General features: G+C 40.0%; 1 protein-coding gene across 1 annotated transcript in view; it reads right to left on the reverse strand.

The window, feature by feature from the left end:
* The window catches only part of ABCB25 (ABC transporter of the mitochondrion 3), a 102,321-nt gene that overhangs the window by 46,341 nt on the left and 41,244 nt on the right, over window positions 1-14,736 (reverse strand). The window contains exons 10-11 of the mRNA XM_077383118.1: window positions 13,380-13,525; window positions 7,852-7,968 (exon numbers count right to left, since the gene is read on the reverse strand). Coding sequence (XP_077239233.1) covers window positions 7,852-7,968; window positions 13,380-13,525 — 263 coding nt within the window. The remainder of the gene's footprint in view (window positions 1-7,851; window positions 7,969-13,379; window positions 13,526-14,736) is intronic.

A 14,736-nucleotide genomic window follows, 5' to 3' on the forward strand; every position in this document is an offset into this window, starting at 1 on the left:
GTCGTTCGATATAGTCAATGGGAGCTTCAAATCACATCAACAAAGCCACTGATCAGTGTTTCGATCCCTACTGATTTTTTTGCTGCTTAATCAGGAGCACATGAGCAAGCATCTACAGACCCAAGGAAATGGAAGAATCAAGGTTTCTTGCCTGAGTTGTCACCGTACAGAGTACATTGAAGGATAACCTTGCGATCACATTACTTCAAACCAACAAAGAAATTGCCCAAAACTTCTTATGGAAAGAACTTATGTATCTCGGGCTTCTGCCTCTTCAGACAAGCACTTGCTCAGTTTCTTGCCATTCTTGCTTTCAGAAACGGTGAAGTCTTATAAGATTGAATGATAATAGCAGAGAAATAGCCCTAAAGGAGCATGGCAACTGTCATGACACATGCCACTGGTATGTTTGGAAGACCAAATGATATGAGGGAAACTGAAAAGGAGAATTTACTCACAAAAAACCCACCAGTTACTAGAACTTTAATGGAGACGGATGTCTCGCCAAAAGGCATAGAAGGAAACAGATTTCAGTTGTAAGAAGGAAACAAAAAGGAGAATTTATTTTTCAAAAAATATATATATATATATATATAAAAGGTCCATGAAACAGCTTTCAGCTATAAGAAGGAAACCTTAATCGGATAACCAAACTCATGTAAGAAGGAAACAGCTTTCAGCTGTAAGAAGGAAACCAGAAAGAGAATTTATTTTACACGAAGCGGATGAAAAATATAAAAGAGCCATGAAACAGCTTTCAGCTGTAAGAAGGAAACCTTACTCGGATATCCACACACAGGAAGCGAAAAAAGCACATGAATTGATAACCATGAGTTGGAGTCTGACTCTTTGATGAATGGTGGAAGAACTTCATCTGAGAGTCATTAATTATGAACAAGGTTTTAAATTTCAGTTTCGGTTTTCGTAGGCACAGAAACGGAAACATTTCAGTTTCGATGGAAATTCTAGCGCAAATCTTGTAAAATATTGAAAACGTATGAAAACATATGCAAATAATGAGATTTTCTAATCTTTTAAAAAAACGAATGCAAATGATGGAATTTTAAGATCAAACTTTGGGAAATGCTACAATATTTTTTTTAATAGTTGGAAAATGCTAGAATATGCACAAATGCATACTTAGACACCATCGCATAAACAACAAAACCATATGTAATGGCTTAATCACATCAAACACCTAGTGACATGCGTTGTCGCGCATGTCTAGAACAGTAAAGTAAATAAAAAAGTACAATGTAATGAAGTATAAGCAACTCCAATGTCCAGTATCCCCTCTAATGACCCCAACTCTACATAAATACCACATAGGGTTACGGGGTATTATTGGTCTCATGCCAAAATGACATTCCATGCATAAGATACGGTTATTCAATGATGTTACCTACCAAATATCAGTCTCTAGTCTCTACATTAAGAAATGAAATGAAATGCAAACAATAACATCTATACAATTTTTTTATCATTCCGATCATTTTGGTTGAATTTCGGGAATTTCGGTCTAAATTAGGAAATTTCAGTATCGATCAAATTTTGGGAATTTCGGTCAAAATCTCGGGAAAATAATGACGTGAAAGGAAATCATGTAGATTTCATTTCAGTGGGGATGGATATGGAAACATTTCGTTCGTTTCGGTGAAATTTAAAACCTTGATTATGAAGAGGATGATCCTAAGGATAGCCATCAACAAGTTTGAAGGCCAAACCAAACCATCCCACTATTCTGATAATTAGCAGGCAGCTTAAGGAAACACTAGCAACTTCCTTCGTTCAACATGAACCTGCGTACTAGTAAAGATAGATAATCATTTACACCATTACCGAGTTCTCAAAGACAATGACAAAGAATGCAAATTCTATAAAGCAGAAACTTCCACTGTGCAAACAAATGCTCTGATGGATAAGTATCCGTCTGCTTTGTTTGGTCTGTGTGTGTGAAAGAGCAGATTGCAACCATTGTAAGAAAGGATACTGAACTAAATAACTTCAAACACATGGTGAAGACTTCTACAGATTTCAATAACTCAATAAGTTATCCACACATGTGGGCCAGGCAGAAAGACATCCAGCTACTTAAGAATCAATGATCTCTAATAGCTTGGCTGATGCATATTATGCTGGTGGAAATAGTAGCCCAAATGATTGGAAGATTTCAGATAGTCAGAAGAAATGCCCTTCTGATGGATGTTAAACTCAATTTCAATGATGCGGTGAAATATGGGAACCCACTTGCAGTGCCCGACAAATCAGCTCAAACAAAAGAAAACAAATCACTTTCCAATGACTTGCCACATTCTTCTCCAAGGTACAGTACATCCGAGAAATGGGCTATGGACCAGCAAAAACGGAAACTTCTTGAGGAACAAAGTTGGGATTTTTATTTTTTTTATAACAAAGTTGGCATTAAAGCAGAGAAAAGACAAATGAAAGAATTACAGCGTGTTTCCACAAGTTAAGCGAAAATGTGAGTTCATCTGCAGATATTTCAGCCATGACAAAAAGTGCTATTGACCTGAAAATGCTTCAGCTTCTTCAGTTGCAACACCATTTACAGAGTGATTTTCTGCATGACTTATTCAACTCTGGTATGGAATGCTTGAAATCAATCAAGAAACATAGCAAGGACAAAAATTAAGAGTGGCTGCTGCACACATGATAATTGCAAGTAATCAAAAGGTCAGCAAGTGCCATATGCTGTCAGTGACATGACTGTTAAGTAGTGTGTCACTGACAGGCAGACAGTGGCAAAGCATAGCTCAGGTCATGAGCAGCCTGACAGCATTGAAAGAATTCCCAAAGTCAAATCTAACTGATTCGAGGCATTTCCAGGGAAAGTCAGATGGTGCTAAAAGGTTAAAGGATGGAAGCTCAGAACCAGCCCCATGTAAGGACCATGCCTTGCCCTGCCACTCCGGCAATCCCCCCACCCCCCCCCCCTCCCTCCCCCCCAGCCACTTACGAGAGCCCACGCCCCCCCTACCACTCTGGCACCCCTCAACCCCACTTCCGGCCTCCCTTCCAACCCTTTTCATCAGGTTGCACCCTCCTCGTTTATTTTATACCTCTGCCACACCCCCCCCCCCCGGGTCCCATCTCTCCTCTTTGAACTCTTCTCCCGCATGACCTAGATCTCTTTCTTTGTCTCCTTTCTTCCTCCCGCGGCTTTGATTTTCTTGATGGCACCCTATTATGTCTCTTCTTGCTATGAGTCTCCTTCGGGGCCACAGTTTCTTCTTCAGGCTCGCCTAGTGGATCCTTTTCTTTCCTATTTACCTCGCCGGTGTTGTGGTTGAGAGTCTTCTTCTCTCCTTGTGTCCATGGATCCTCTCGTTATTGAGGATCCCTCTCTTGAACCCCACTCCTACAGTCCCTACCACCCGACCACCTTCGGCTCCTTCTTCATCTACTCATTCTCTATCAGTGGATTCCCACCGATGACTACAGTTAAACTATACGGGTCCAATTACCTGAATTGGAAGATGGTCGTGGAGACCTACCTCCTCGCTCGAGGTAAGGTCATCTCCATTTGTCGAAATCCTCCCTCCACCGATCCCACTTATGAACGATGGGAGAAGGATGATGCTCTTATTCGCACCCTTTTGTGGCAGAGCATGGCCCCCCACATTGCTGGCACCATGATGTGCCTTCCGACGTCTAAGTAGGTCTGGTACCACACAGCGATCCTCTATTCTAGGGTTGACAATCTGGCTCACATTTGTGCCACCTCTTCACAGTGGATGCACCTCCAGCGTGGTGACACCTCCCTTTCTGGGAGAACAAATGGTTCGAGAAGTGAGCTGGATGGGCATTACCGTCTGGATTGTGGCCCCTTCCGTGCCATTACGCACAGTTCCATCAACGCCTACTAGTGGCACTATCGTCTTGGCCATCCCTGCCTAGAGCCCCTACTGTGGACGTCTATTGTATCTTATCGTCTTCAGTCTTTTCAGTGCAAGGCTTGTGAATCGTTTGTCATTTCCTCCTATGCTTGTTAGTCGGGTCTCGCACCCTTTTGATTTAGTGCACTCTGATGTATGGGGTCCCTCGAGGACTACCGCCTTTTTAGATATAGATATTTTCTTGTCTGTATTGATGATTTCTCTCGTATGGCATGGCTATTTTGCTTAAAGACCGTTCTGAGGCCTTCTTCGCTTTTCGCTCTTTTTATACGGAGATAACCAACCAATATAATTGTCCTCTCAAATGTTTGCGTACTGATAACGCTCGCGAATATTTTTCCAAATCTAATGGCTTTCAGGATTTCCTCACCATTCATGGCATTCTTCACCAATCTTCATGCCCTCACACCCCTCGGCAACATGGTGAAGCCGAGAGGAAGTTGTAAGCTTTACTGGATGTAGCCTGCACTCTCCTCATTCAAATGCGGGCCCCTAAGCTCTATTGGAGTGATGCCATCCTTGGCTCTTGCTTTCTAGCCAACCGGCTCCCATCCTCGGTCCTTGGGGGAGCTTCTCCCTTTGTTGTTTTACATCCACAACATGATCCATTTCCTCTTACCCCCAAGGGTCTTTGGTTGTGTGTGCGTTGTCCACAACCTTGGTTCTGAACTAGATAAATTGGATCCTAGGGCCGAGCGATGTATCTTTCTCGGTACGCTCCAGAAAGGTTATCGATGTTACAGCGGTCTTTCGTGTCCGCCGATGTCACCTTTTCTGAGTCTAAGCCTTACTTTACTACTCCTCATGACGGCAGTAAAGCCGTCCTTGACCTGGATAACCCTCCTCCTGTCCCAGTTCTTCCGGATCCAGTGTCCCCCTAGTCTCCTTTCGTACAGCCTCCGGGGGTTCTTCCCGCACCTTTGGCCTCCGTTTCTCCTTAGAGGGCTTAGAGTCTCCTCTTTGCCCTCCTCTAGTTACTACGAAGATGTATCAGCGGCGGTTGAAGTCTACAGCCCATCCGCCTTTGCTAGAGCCCTCGTCCTCTCAGCAGGAGATCCCGGCCACCACCTCTCAAGTACCTCCTCTTCCCTTTCCCAGTGCTACCCAAGATTCCCTTATTGCTTCACATACTCGTTCACATAGCATTGGTCATCCTATTTCCTCTATTGTTTCATGTGATTCTCGCACCCCTATGTTTCGTAGTTTTATGTCTTCTTTGCTTCTGTCTCTTTGACGCAGTCAATGCCAGCAGCTCTTGATCATCCAGGTTGGAGTGCGGCAATGGATCATGAGATGACCGCCCTCCGGGCCAATCAGACTTGAGAGTTGGTTCCTCTTCCTCCTAGGGCTTGGCCAATGGGCTGTTGTTGAGTCTACACCGTCAAATACTTACCCGACGGGACTGTTGAGCACCTAAAGGCACGTTTGGTTGCCAAAGGTTACACTCAAACCTTTGGCGTGGATTATACAGAGACCTTTTCGCCCATTGCAAAGATTCCTTCTGTATGGGTTCTCATTTCCCTCGCTGTCAACTGAGGATGTCCCCTGCACCAGCTCGATGTGAAGAATGCCTTCCTACATGGTGAGCTTATTGAGGAGGTTTATATGGAGCAACCTCCAGGGTATGTTGCTCAGGGGGAGATGTCCTCCTCAGTTATGTCTCTTGAAGAAATCTATTTACGGCCTCAAGTAGTCGTCTAGAGGGTGGTTTGGGAGATTTAGTGATGCTGTAATGCGGTTTGGCAAGAAACAATGCACAGTAGATCACTTCGTCTTCAGCCATCATTATGTGGCTAGTTGGGTTCTCTTAATAGTTTATGCTGATGACACTATCATCACTAGAGGTGATTTTGTGGGGATTCAGCAGCTGAAGACCTTCTTGAAGAAAGAATTTTCCACCAAAGACCTGGGTCATCTTAGGTACTTCCTAGGGAGGTAGCCTATTCCACTAGAGGCATCTCACTCTCGCAGAGGAAATATGTATTGAATTTACTTGATGAGACAGGTTATCTTGGAGTGAAACCTGCTTCTGTTCCCATAGATCCAAATGTTAGACGACTTCTTGAAGAAGGGGGTTATTAGATGACCCGGGCAAGTATAGGAGATTAGTTGGTAAACTCATATATCTCACAATCACTAGCCGAGACATCTCCTTTGCTGTTGGAGTTGTCAGCCAGTATATAAGCTCTCATCATACTTCACATTGGGCAGCAGTACTTCAAATTGTTCGGTACTTGAAAGGTGCTCCATGAAGAGGCTTATTGTTTAAGAAGTATGGACATCAGAAAATAGAAGGCTACACAGACGCCGATTGGCTGGGATCTCCAGCTGACAGGAGATCTACCATAGGATATTGCACCTTCATAGGAGGTAAACTTGTGTCATGGCGCAATAAGAAACAAGATCTTATATCCAAATCTAGTGCGGAAGCCGAATATAGAGCCATGGCACACACTAGTTGAGAGCTTATTTGATTACGCTCCCTTTTATCAGAGATCAGATTTCCTCCTTCCTCTCCTTCTCAGTTGTATTGTGACAATAAAGCTATGATCCATATTGCCACAAATCCGGTCTTCCATGACAGGACTAAGCACATCGAGGTTGATTGTCATTTCATCCATCACATAATCCAGAAGGGAGAGATACGCACAGTGTTTACTAAATCCGTGGATCAACTAGCTGATATGTTGACAAAGCCATTGAACAAAGCTAAGTCGAGTGACATTTGTAACAAGCTAGAAATGTTTGATATATACATTCCAGCTTGAGAGGGAGTGTTAGAAGGTGTATAAGTGCCTAAGGACAAATTTGTTCATGTACTCTTCTCTTTCATATAAATACATAAGTGAGAGGGAGACCACCTTAACTCACTCTTTTCCTCCACTCTCTTCTCCTCTTTCCTCCCTTCAACATCAACTAATCTCTTTATTTTGCTTTTGCAATTTCCTCGCTTAGAGATGGCCATCTTCTTAAAGAAGAAAAAGGAAAACACCATGGAAGAGAAAGATATATTTACAAAGCCTTCTCCTCCTAGAGAGGAAAGACTCAAAGAAGACTTCGTCCAAGAAGATTTCTTTCCACCGGGAGATCTAAGATGAAAGCTTCTTTTCTTCAAGAGGAGAAGGATTTCTCTCCTCGAGGAGATCTGAGATGACTCAAAGCAGTTTCTCTTCCGAAAAGACCTCTTACAAAAGAATAGTAAAAAACATGACTCAAAGGAGTTCCTCTTCCGGAAAACTCTCTTTAAAAAGCAATGTTGAAACAAAGCTATCACTATTTTCTATGACTCAAACAAGTTCCTCTTCCAAGAGAACCCTATCCAAAAAACAGAGTCAAAATACAACTCAAGGGAGTTCTTCCCGGAGGACCTTTTACAAAAGAATAGTATAATATACGACTCAAATGAGTTCCACTTCTGAGCCGATATTTTATAAAAGAAGAGATAAAAATACAAATCAAGGGGGTTCCTCTTCTAGGTCGACTCTCATCTCTACGACTCAAAGGAATTGCTCCCTCGGGAGGACCCTTTTTAATAAAGAGCTGGATTCTAAAAACGTCTCCATGAAGCTCCTCTTCCGAGAGGATTCCTAAAAAAAGTAATAATCGAAATTTATGATTATATGTCAGAGTTGTTTTCTTTATTTGAGAAATGTAATCAATGGTCATTAGAGTTGGAAACGTACTTCCCCACCAATTTAATATAAGCTCTTCTTGCAAGAGGGAAATTTGATCTCAATGAGCTTCATGTATGTGATTTCCATTTCATGCATGTAAGATTTGTTGCGAAAGACACCAACAAGTGAGGAATAAATCCCATTATCCAATTTCATTGTCCACAAATTCCATTATCCAATTCCACAGTACACAACAACAACAACAACAAGAAAAGAAATCGAAAAAATAATAACAGAAAGATAGCTGGCATAAACAATACCTCAAGTAATTGAAACATGGCATTCATGTCAATAAGACTCTGCCTAGTCTCGCGATACACAGTTCCAAGGAAATTGAGAGGTAGAGACAGTTGGAAGAGAAGCCCATTAACCATAACCTGCTCGATCAAGCAATCTTCTTAGTGCCAGTGAAAGCAAATTGTTAAACTAATATTGGGTGATTAAATGAACTACTTATCATGATTTCGTAGAGAAAATATATACAAGATGAACTTAAAGAAGGGCATCAATTGGTAAGAGCAGTTCCCTACTAAGCATCATTTCACCAATATTAGAGAATTAACCAAGCATCATACCAATTTCTGGAACTGGAAATACTAATGCAACAATAGCGAGGAAATTGTTTACATTTGTTCAGGACTGATCCACGAAACACACCATATCAAGCCATGTTTGATAAATCAATTTATGTATGCTTGGAGTTACTAACTACATTACTCAATATTATAATATTTTGAAAAGCTGTGGATTTGGAATGCTACTTTATATCATTATCTTTACAAGTAAGAACTAATAACTAAGGCTTGAATAATTACGATTTGCTTTATACAAAATTGAAAAAGTCATTAAGGAAATGTTATAATATGAGCTATTTTGCATCAGTACGGGTACGTGTCGGAATCTGACACGGATATCTAGTGTCGGATTCAATTCAACTCAACTCAACAAAGCCTTTGTCCCAAACTAGTTGGGGTCGGGTAAATGAATCCTTTAGGAAAATTTCATGAAGAAGGTGAAAGGAATCTACACAGCTCTAATCCTGGCTCTAGTTGGGTTCTTCTCAACCCAACTCAACTCAACAAAGCCTTTGTCCCAAACTAGTTGGGGTCGGCTAAATGAATCCTTTAGAAAAAATTCACGAAGAAGGTAAAAGGAATCTACCCGGCTCTAATCCTGGTTATAGTTGGGTTCTTCAACGTGGATCATTTCCTTCCATTCTATCCTATCCAAGGTCAAGTTCTTTGTTATGTTCCTAGCTATCAAGTCTTTCCTCAATGTTTCTACCCAAGTTGTTTTCGGTCTGCCCCTACCTCTTTTTACTCCATCAATTTGGCACAAGTCGCCTCTTCTCACTGGAACATCCAAAGCTCTAGTTGGGTTCTTCTATGTGGATCATTTTCTTCCATTCTATCCTATCCAAGGTCATGTTCTCTGTTATGTTCCTAGCTATCAAGTCTTTCCTCACTGTTTCTACCTAAGTTGTTTTCGGTCTGCCCCAACCTCTTTTTACTCCATCAATTTGCAACAAGTCGCCTCTTCTCACCGGAGCATCCAAAGGCCTGCGTTGGATATGTCCAAACCATGTGCTCTCTCATCTTCTCCTCAATTGGTGCCACCCCCACTTTTTTACGAATGTCTTCATTTTTAATTCTATCCAACCTTGTGTGGCCACACATCCATTTAAGCATTCGCATCTCCGCTACACTCATCTTATGCACATGTTGCTTCTTGGTGGCCAAACATTTTGAGGCGTACAACATGGCTGGCCTCACAGAGTCACAGTTGTCTTATAAAACTTTCGGATTCAACAAACCCCAAAAAGAAAGTTTCGTGGCTTCGCCAAAATATTTTAATTAATCCCCAAATTTTAATATTTTTGCATAATAGTATGGTTATAACAAGTAATATATTAAATTTGAGAAAATATAATATTTTATTTCCACATAAAAATATACAATTAGGATGGGAAAACTCAAAACAATCGGTAACTGTAAAGTTGAAGTAATAGTATTAGAAAACAGATAAAATAGATCAAACAATCCGTAACTGTAAAGTTGAAGTTGTAGTATTAAAAAATAGATAAAATAGATCTAAAAGTGTCACAGAGAATCTTGAAGTATTAGAATCCGCACGTGTCTGACACGAGTACTTCACCCATTCAAAGGAATCTGTGTAACATGGAAAATGAGCCAGTACATTTCATATATCTTGTCACATTAAAATTAATAAAGGAAATATTTCATGACATTTATTGAGTATTAACTAATTGAATAAGTGTGATGTGCTTATTATCGACATAAATTCGTCCTTAGGTAGAAAAGTAGGAATAGCATGCTTGAGGATTCACACATCCGAGGCAGCAGGGAGATATGGTATCCCGGTTCATTGCAGACTTTAAAGGTTCCTGGTTGGGGTCAAGATTGGACATCTCGCCTTCTACACGACCAGCACCAGTCTTGCCTACATGCACGTGTCGTGGAGTGGCTTATCTCAGTCATTTGGGTAGTGGACTCTAAGCAAGAAAAGTGGGTGCGATAATGGTATTGCGCACTGAACCGGATCACACTAGAATAGCTTGTGGACAGGAGTTAGTAAGGCTATTCTACCAAAGGACCTGAGGGGTCATATTAATCTGTGGGACCAGCCTAGATTCTTGGTCTATCTAACTGTGGTCCTTCTAGAGATCACCAGAGGGTAGTACTGGAGTCTCGGACAAACCTACGAGGCTAATAAGGATACTCGACATGGAATTCTCCGCCCCAATTACGGGGATATCATCTACAGTTTCAGTCAGAGCAGTAGGCCTATAAAATAGCTAGGCCAAGCAAATTCGATGAATGGTTTATCTAATATTTTATTAAAACAGTCGCATGTTTTATTAAATGATTTTGCAAATGCATTTGCGGGCCCTATCTGCTTGACTGGAAGGTATACCGTGAGTGGGCCCAAGGGGTAGTAGCTGTCCCCCCCCCGGTAGGACTCAACTTAGTAGATGTGGAATGGAGAAGGGACTTGTACTTATTAGATGTGATTCGAGGTATGATGATTTGACGGTCATCTTCAGGGTTATGTCTCAATGGAGGCCACTTATCCAATGTGATTGTCGTTGTTAACTACGAAGCAAGATCCCAGTGGGGCCCATCATTGAGTTCTGCAGGATCGATCATCGGATCCCTGCAATGATCCCACTCACAACTTGAATGACCTATTTATATTCTTTGGATAAGGGTCCTGCATTTACTAGATTGTACAGACGGACTAGATCCATAGCATTTAATGAGAGGGAAAAGATTTACGTAGTTCCTTTGGTGTATTGTGGGAACTATGTAATATTATGGATGGAGCTTTTATCCCATTGGATAGGAGGAAATAAGTTTATTTAATTCTAAAAATTAAATAACAAATGTGTATATAGCTTATAGACCCGTTTTACTAAAACAGTCATAACTCTCTGACCTTTTGGCCAAAATGAGTAAGTACTCGTTTTGAACAACTTTGAAAGGGCTACAACTTTGTAGTTTATGACTTTTCCTGATTCAGGCATCTAATAGTCCAAAAACGAAATCGAAAAGTTGGCCCGCAGCTTTGTAGCATGATTGCACCTGCATCAAGGTGGGGCCCACATGCAAAAATGTGCAGCCCAAGCAAACCACGTTTTTCCAAGGTTGGGATCATGACCAATGCTAGTAGGAAACCTCCATAGGTTCCCACTTTGTGTTGTTTTCAAATATTCAAAGTCTACTTAACTAGTTTTCCCAATTTGAGTCAAATTGTGAGAGGAACTTTAAGCATTTATTGAAGTAGGAAACTAACTCTATATAAACCATTATAGCATGTTTTTTTAGGCTAATCAAGGCTGGAAAATTCGTGCTCCCTCCTTAGAGAAACATCCAAGACTATCTCTCACTTCTACTTTCAAGTTTTCTCTCTTGATCTCCAAGTTTTTCAACTCTAATTCAAATTGTTTTGAGAATACCTAAAGCTTCATCAAGAAAATTCAAATTCTCATCCAAAGGTACTGATATAACTCAGTACATATGTTTGAAGAAAAGTTCTTCAACATCCCTTCGGGCAATTTGAAGGAATCCATTTGTTCAACTTGCGGGTCCGCGGCGATCGGATCGTTCGAAGAGTAGATCAAGCAGAAGCTGATATTACGGTCAGTCACATGGGTAATTTTATGTCTTATATTTTTATTTGAATCACCATCAAATCATCTAGACCCTAGGTTCCTGGGTTAATGGGCGAAATCAGCTTGAAAATTTTTGTTATTCGCGATTTTTAGTTCCGCTGCGCGTAGCGATTTCGCTTGAGGTGAAAACCCTTCTAACATATGGGGCACCACATCAACTGTCTTGAGTAACATTGCCTTGAGTTACATATTTTGTATTGAATGTATGGGCATGAGACCTAAATTTTATGGAATTAATGAATAGTGGATTTTCCGTACAGTTTGTGTTTATTTGATGCATATATTTATGTGGTTTTATAACATTTTGCGTTCAAAATTAACATTACTATTCCAGACATGTGCGACAACGCATGTCACCGGGTGTTTGATCTTGTTAAACCGTTTTGGATCGTTGTATTGCTTATGTGATAGTTTCTATGTGTAGTTCGGTTTATTCTAACTTCTCCTGAAGTTTCATCTTAAATTCCCATCATCACCATGTACTGCCATAAAACTTTTGGATGGTTGTATTGCTTTTGTGATTGTTTCTATGTGTAGCATTTATTCTAACTTTCCCAGAAGTTTCATCTTAAATTCCCATCGTCGCCATGGACTTTTATAAAACTTTTCCAAAATAGTTCCACTTAATTCGCCTATCTTTCTTGAAAAATTCTCAGTTAAGGCTTCCAATCCACATTTCATATGTGAAAACTTGTGGCCAACGGTGCCATGCTTCAAGAAGATGGAAGTAGATTGGTGGAATGGGTTAAATTTAAAAGGAAGGGAAGGCTTATAATTGGTCAAGACTCAAGAGACTTCAAATTCGTCTCATTGTTGGAAGAACAATATGCACCAGCCTCATTGTTAATTAAAGGCATAATCTCTTCAAATTCGTCTGTGAAGAGCCACTGAATCTCTTCCTAATCCTTAATCCATCTGGTTACGTATAGGGAGTTTCCTTCCATGATCAAGTGATCAAGCTGAGTTTGATCAACGAGCCACATGCCATGCAAGAGAGCAAGAATATAATTAGAACATGTCATACCAATCAGACCAGACAAGGCCCAATAGATGTTAGAATCAGCCTTACGGAGAATTCCCATGAATCCACCCTTTAAAGTTCCCAAGTTTAAAAATCAGTCCCTGATGTTACACTATATGTTTCCCTTCCTTTAGACCAAGCATGTTATTGAATCAAATATGGCAAAAATTTATCAGTAACCATCAACAAGTCAGTTTTGTTTTTATGAAATGGATCATTAATAACAAACCAGTTATCTAAAAAAATGCAATTTATTTGATTTATTTATTATTTATCAAAAGAAGGCTCAATAAGACTTGGATCATGTAATACAAAATAAAACCTTGCCATTCCAATGTGCACAACAAGAAGTTTCACTAGGCTAAAAGACAGTGGAACGTAACAAGAACATGATACAAATACGGATAAATATATTTCAGAGATGCATATAGATAAATGCGTTAATATCGAATTGGCATGGATTAAACAGCAAACTTATAACACCGAATTTTTTCCACTTATTATTGATTCTAGAGAGTTGATAAGAAAATATAATCTTTGAAAATGAGATCTAATTGAGGTGCCTAGAGCATTACCAAATCTCCAACTGTCATTGTTCCATTCATGATGCCATGTGAACATAACACCATTGCGGATGATAGAGCCATGCTAAATATCACATTCTGTCCAAAGTTCAAAAAAGCAAGACTAGATTGTGTTTTCAAAGCGGCATCTTCATACTCTGACAAATAGCATGGCCCATAATGTGTCAACCAAGATACAAAGAAAACACGTACTAAAACTTTGATAGGTTTCACTAAAGACTGAGAGAATGAGCTAATAATAGACAAGAATTAGAAGTAGCAGGATAAAAAATATTGAAACATTTACCATTTCAAATATATATATATATATATTGAAACATGGCTCAAATAGATATCCATAAAAAATGCCACATTGTGAGCATTTCAAAATAACACAATACCCCTTTAGATTTTCTATGTATTAATGTGAGACAAAAAAAAAATGAATACAATCAAACAATATACAAATAGAATGCATGCTCTTTACAGAATTAAGCAGTTCAAGTGCTCACTAAAGTATCACCTCCAAACAAAACCATGACACAGGTGAGGACCACTATAAAAAGGAAGTAGGCAATGTAATTGATGGAAAGACTTGAGGGCTAGGAACAGAACAAAGAACATGACCTTGGATAGGAGAGAATGGAAGAAAACGATCCATGTAGACGAACCCAACTAGTATCAGGATTAGACTTAGTCAATTTGAGCAGGGTAGATCCTTTCACATTCTTCATGAAAATTTTCTATAGGATTCATTAGCCGACCCCAACTAGTTTGGGACAAAGGCTTAGTTGAGTTGAGTTGACCTGAGGCATTATAATGGATGTGTCATTTCAATTGAGCATGCTCTATAATGAGGCTCAACTCCTTATCTACTGCAAAATTCAGGTAACAGTTTATGCTCTGAAAAGTTTTTCAGGGCTAATACAACCAGAAACCATCATCAAATTACATGGAGTTTTTATATGGGGTCCGCCCGTACATGCCAGTATAAGGGCAGCAACCCTTGATATTTGATCCAAGGATTAAAAGGATCCTTTACTTTTATCCTATTGATCCTTGGATCAAATATCAAGGGTGGCTGCCCCTTATACTGGCATGTACGCCCAGACACCATATAGTTTCCCCATTATCTGAAAGGTAAGTCTAAAATCTACAACTGAGGTAGCCAACGCATTTACTAATGCTGTACAAAGAGATCATATCTGATTTGTTAACAGTACCAATTCATGCAAACTGGCAGAACATGCCATTAAAATGATCTTTGAATATGTGATTAAAATTTCTAAGAAATTACAAAAAAATATGGAAAAACCATAGGCCTCAGAAATTTTAAATGGTTTGGGATACAGCATTCATGCCTTTGAGA

Source organism: Tasmannia lanceolata, unplaced genomic scaffold (assembly GCF_043159265.1).
Source record: "Tasmannia lanceolata isolate RefF3 unplaced genomic scaffold, GAP_Taslan_0.1 ptg000006l, whole genome shotgun sequence".
NCBI classification, from domain to species: domain Eukaryota; kingdom Viridiplantae; phylum Streptophyta; class Magnoliopsida; order Canellales; family Winteraceae; genus Tasmannia; species Tasmannia lanceolata.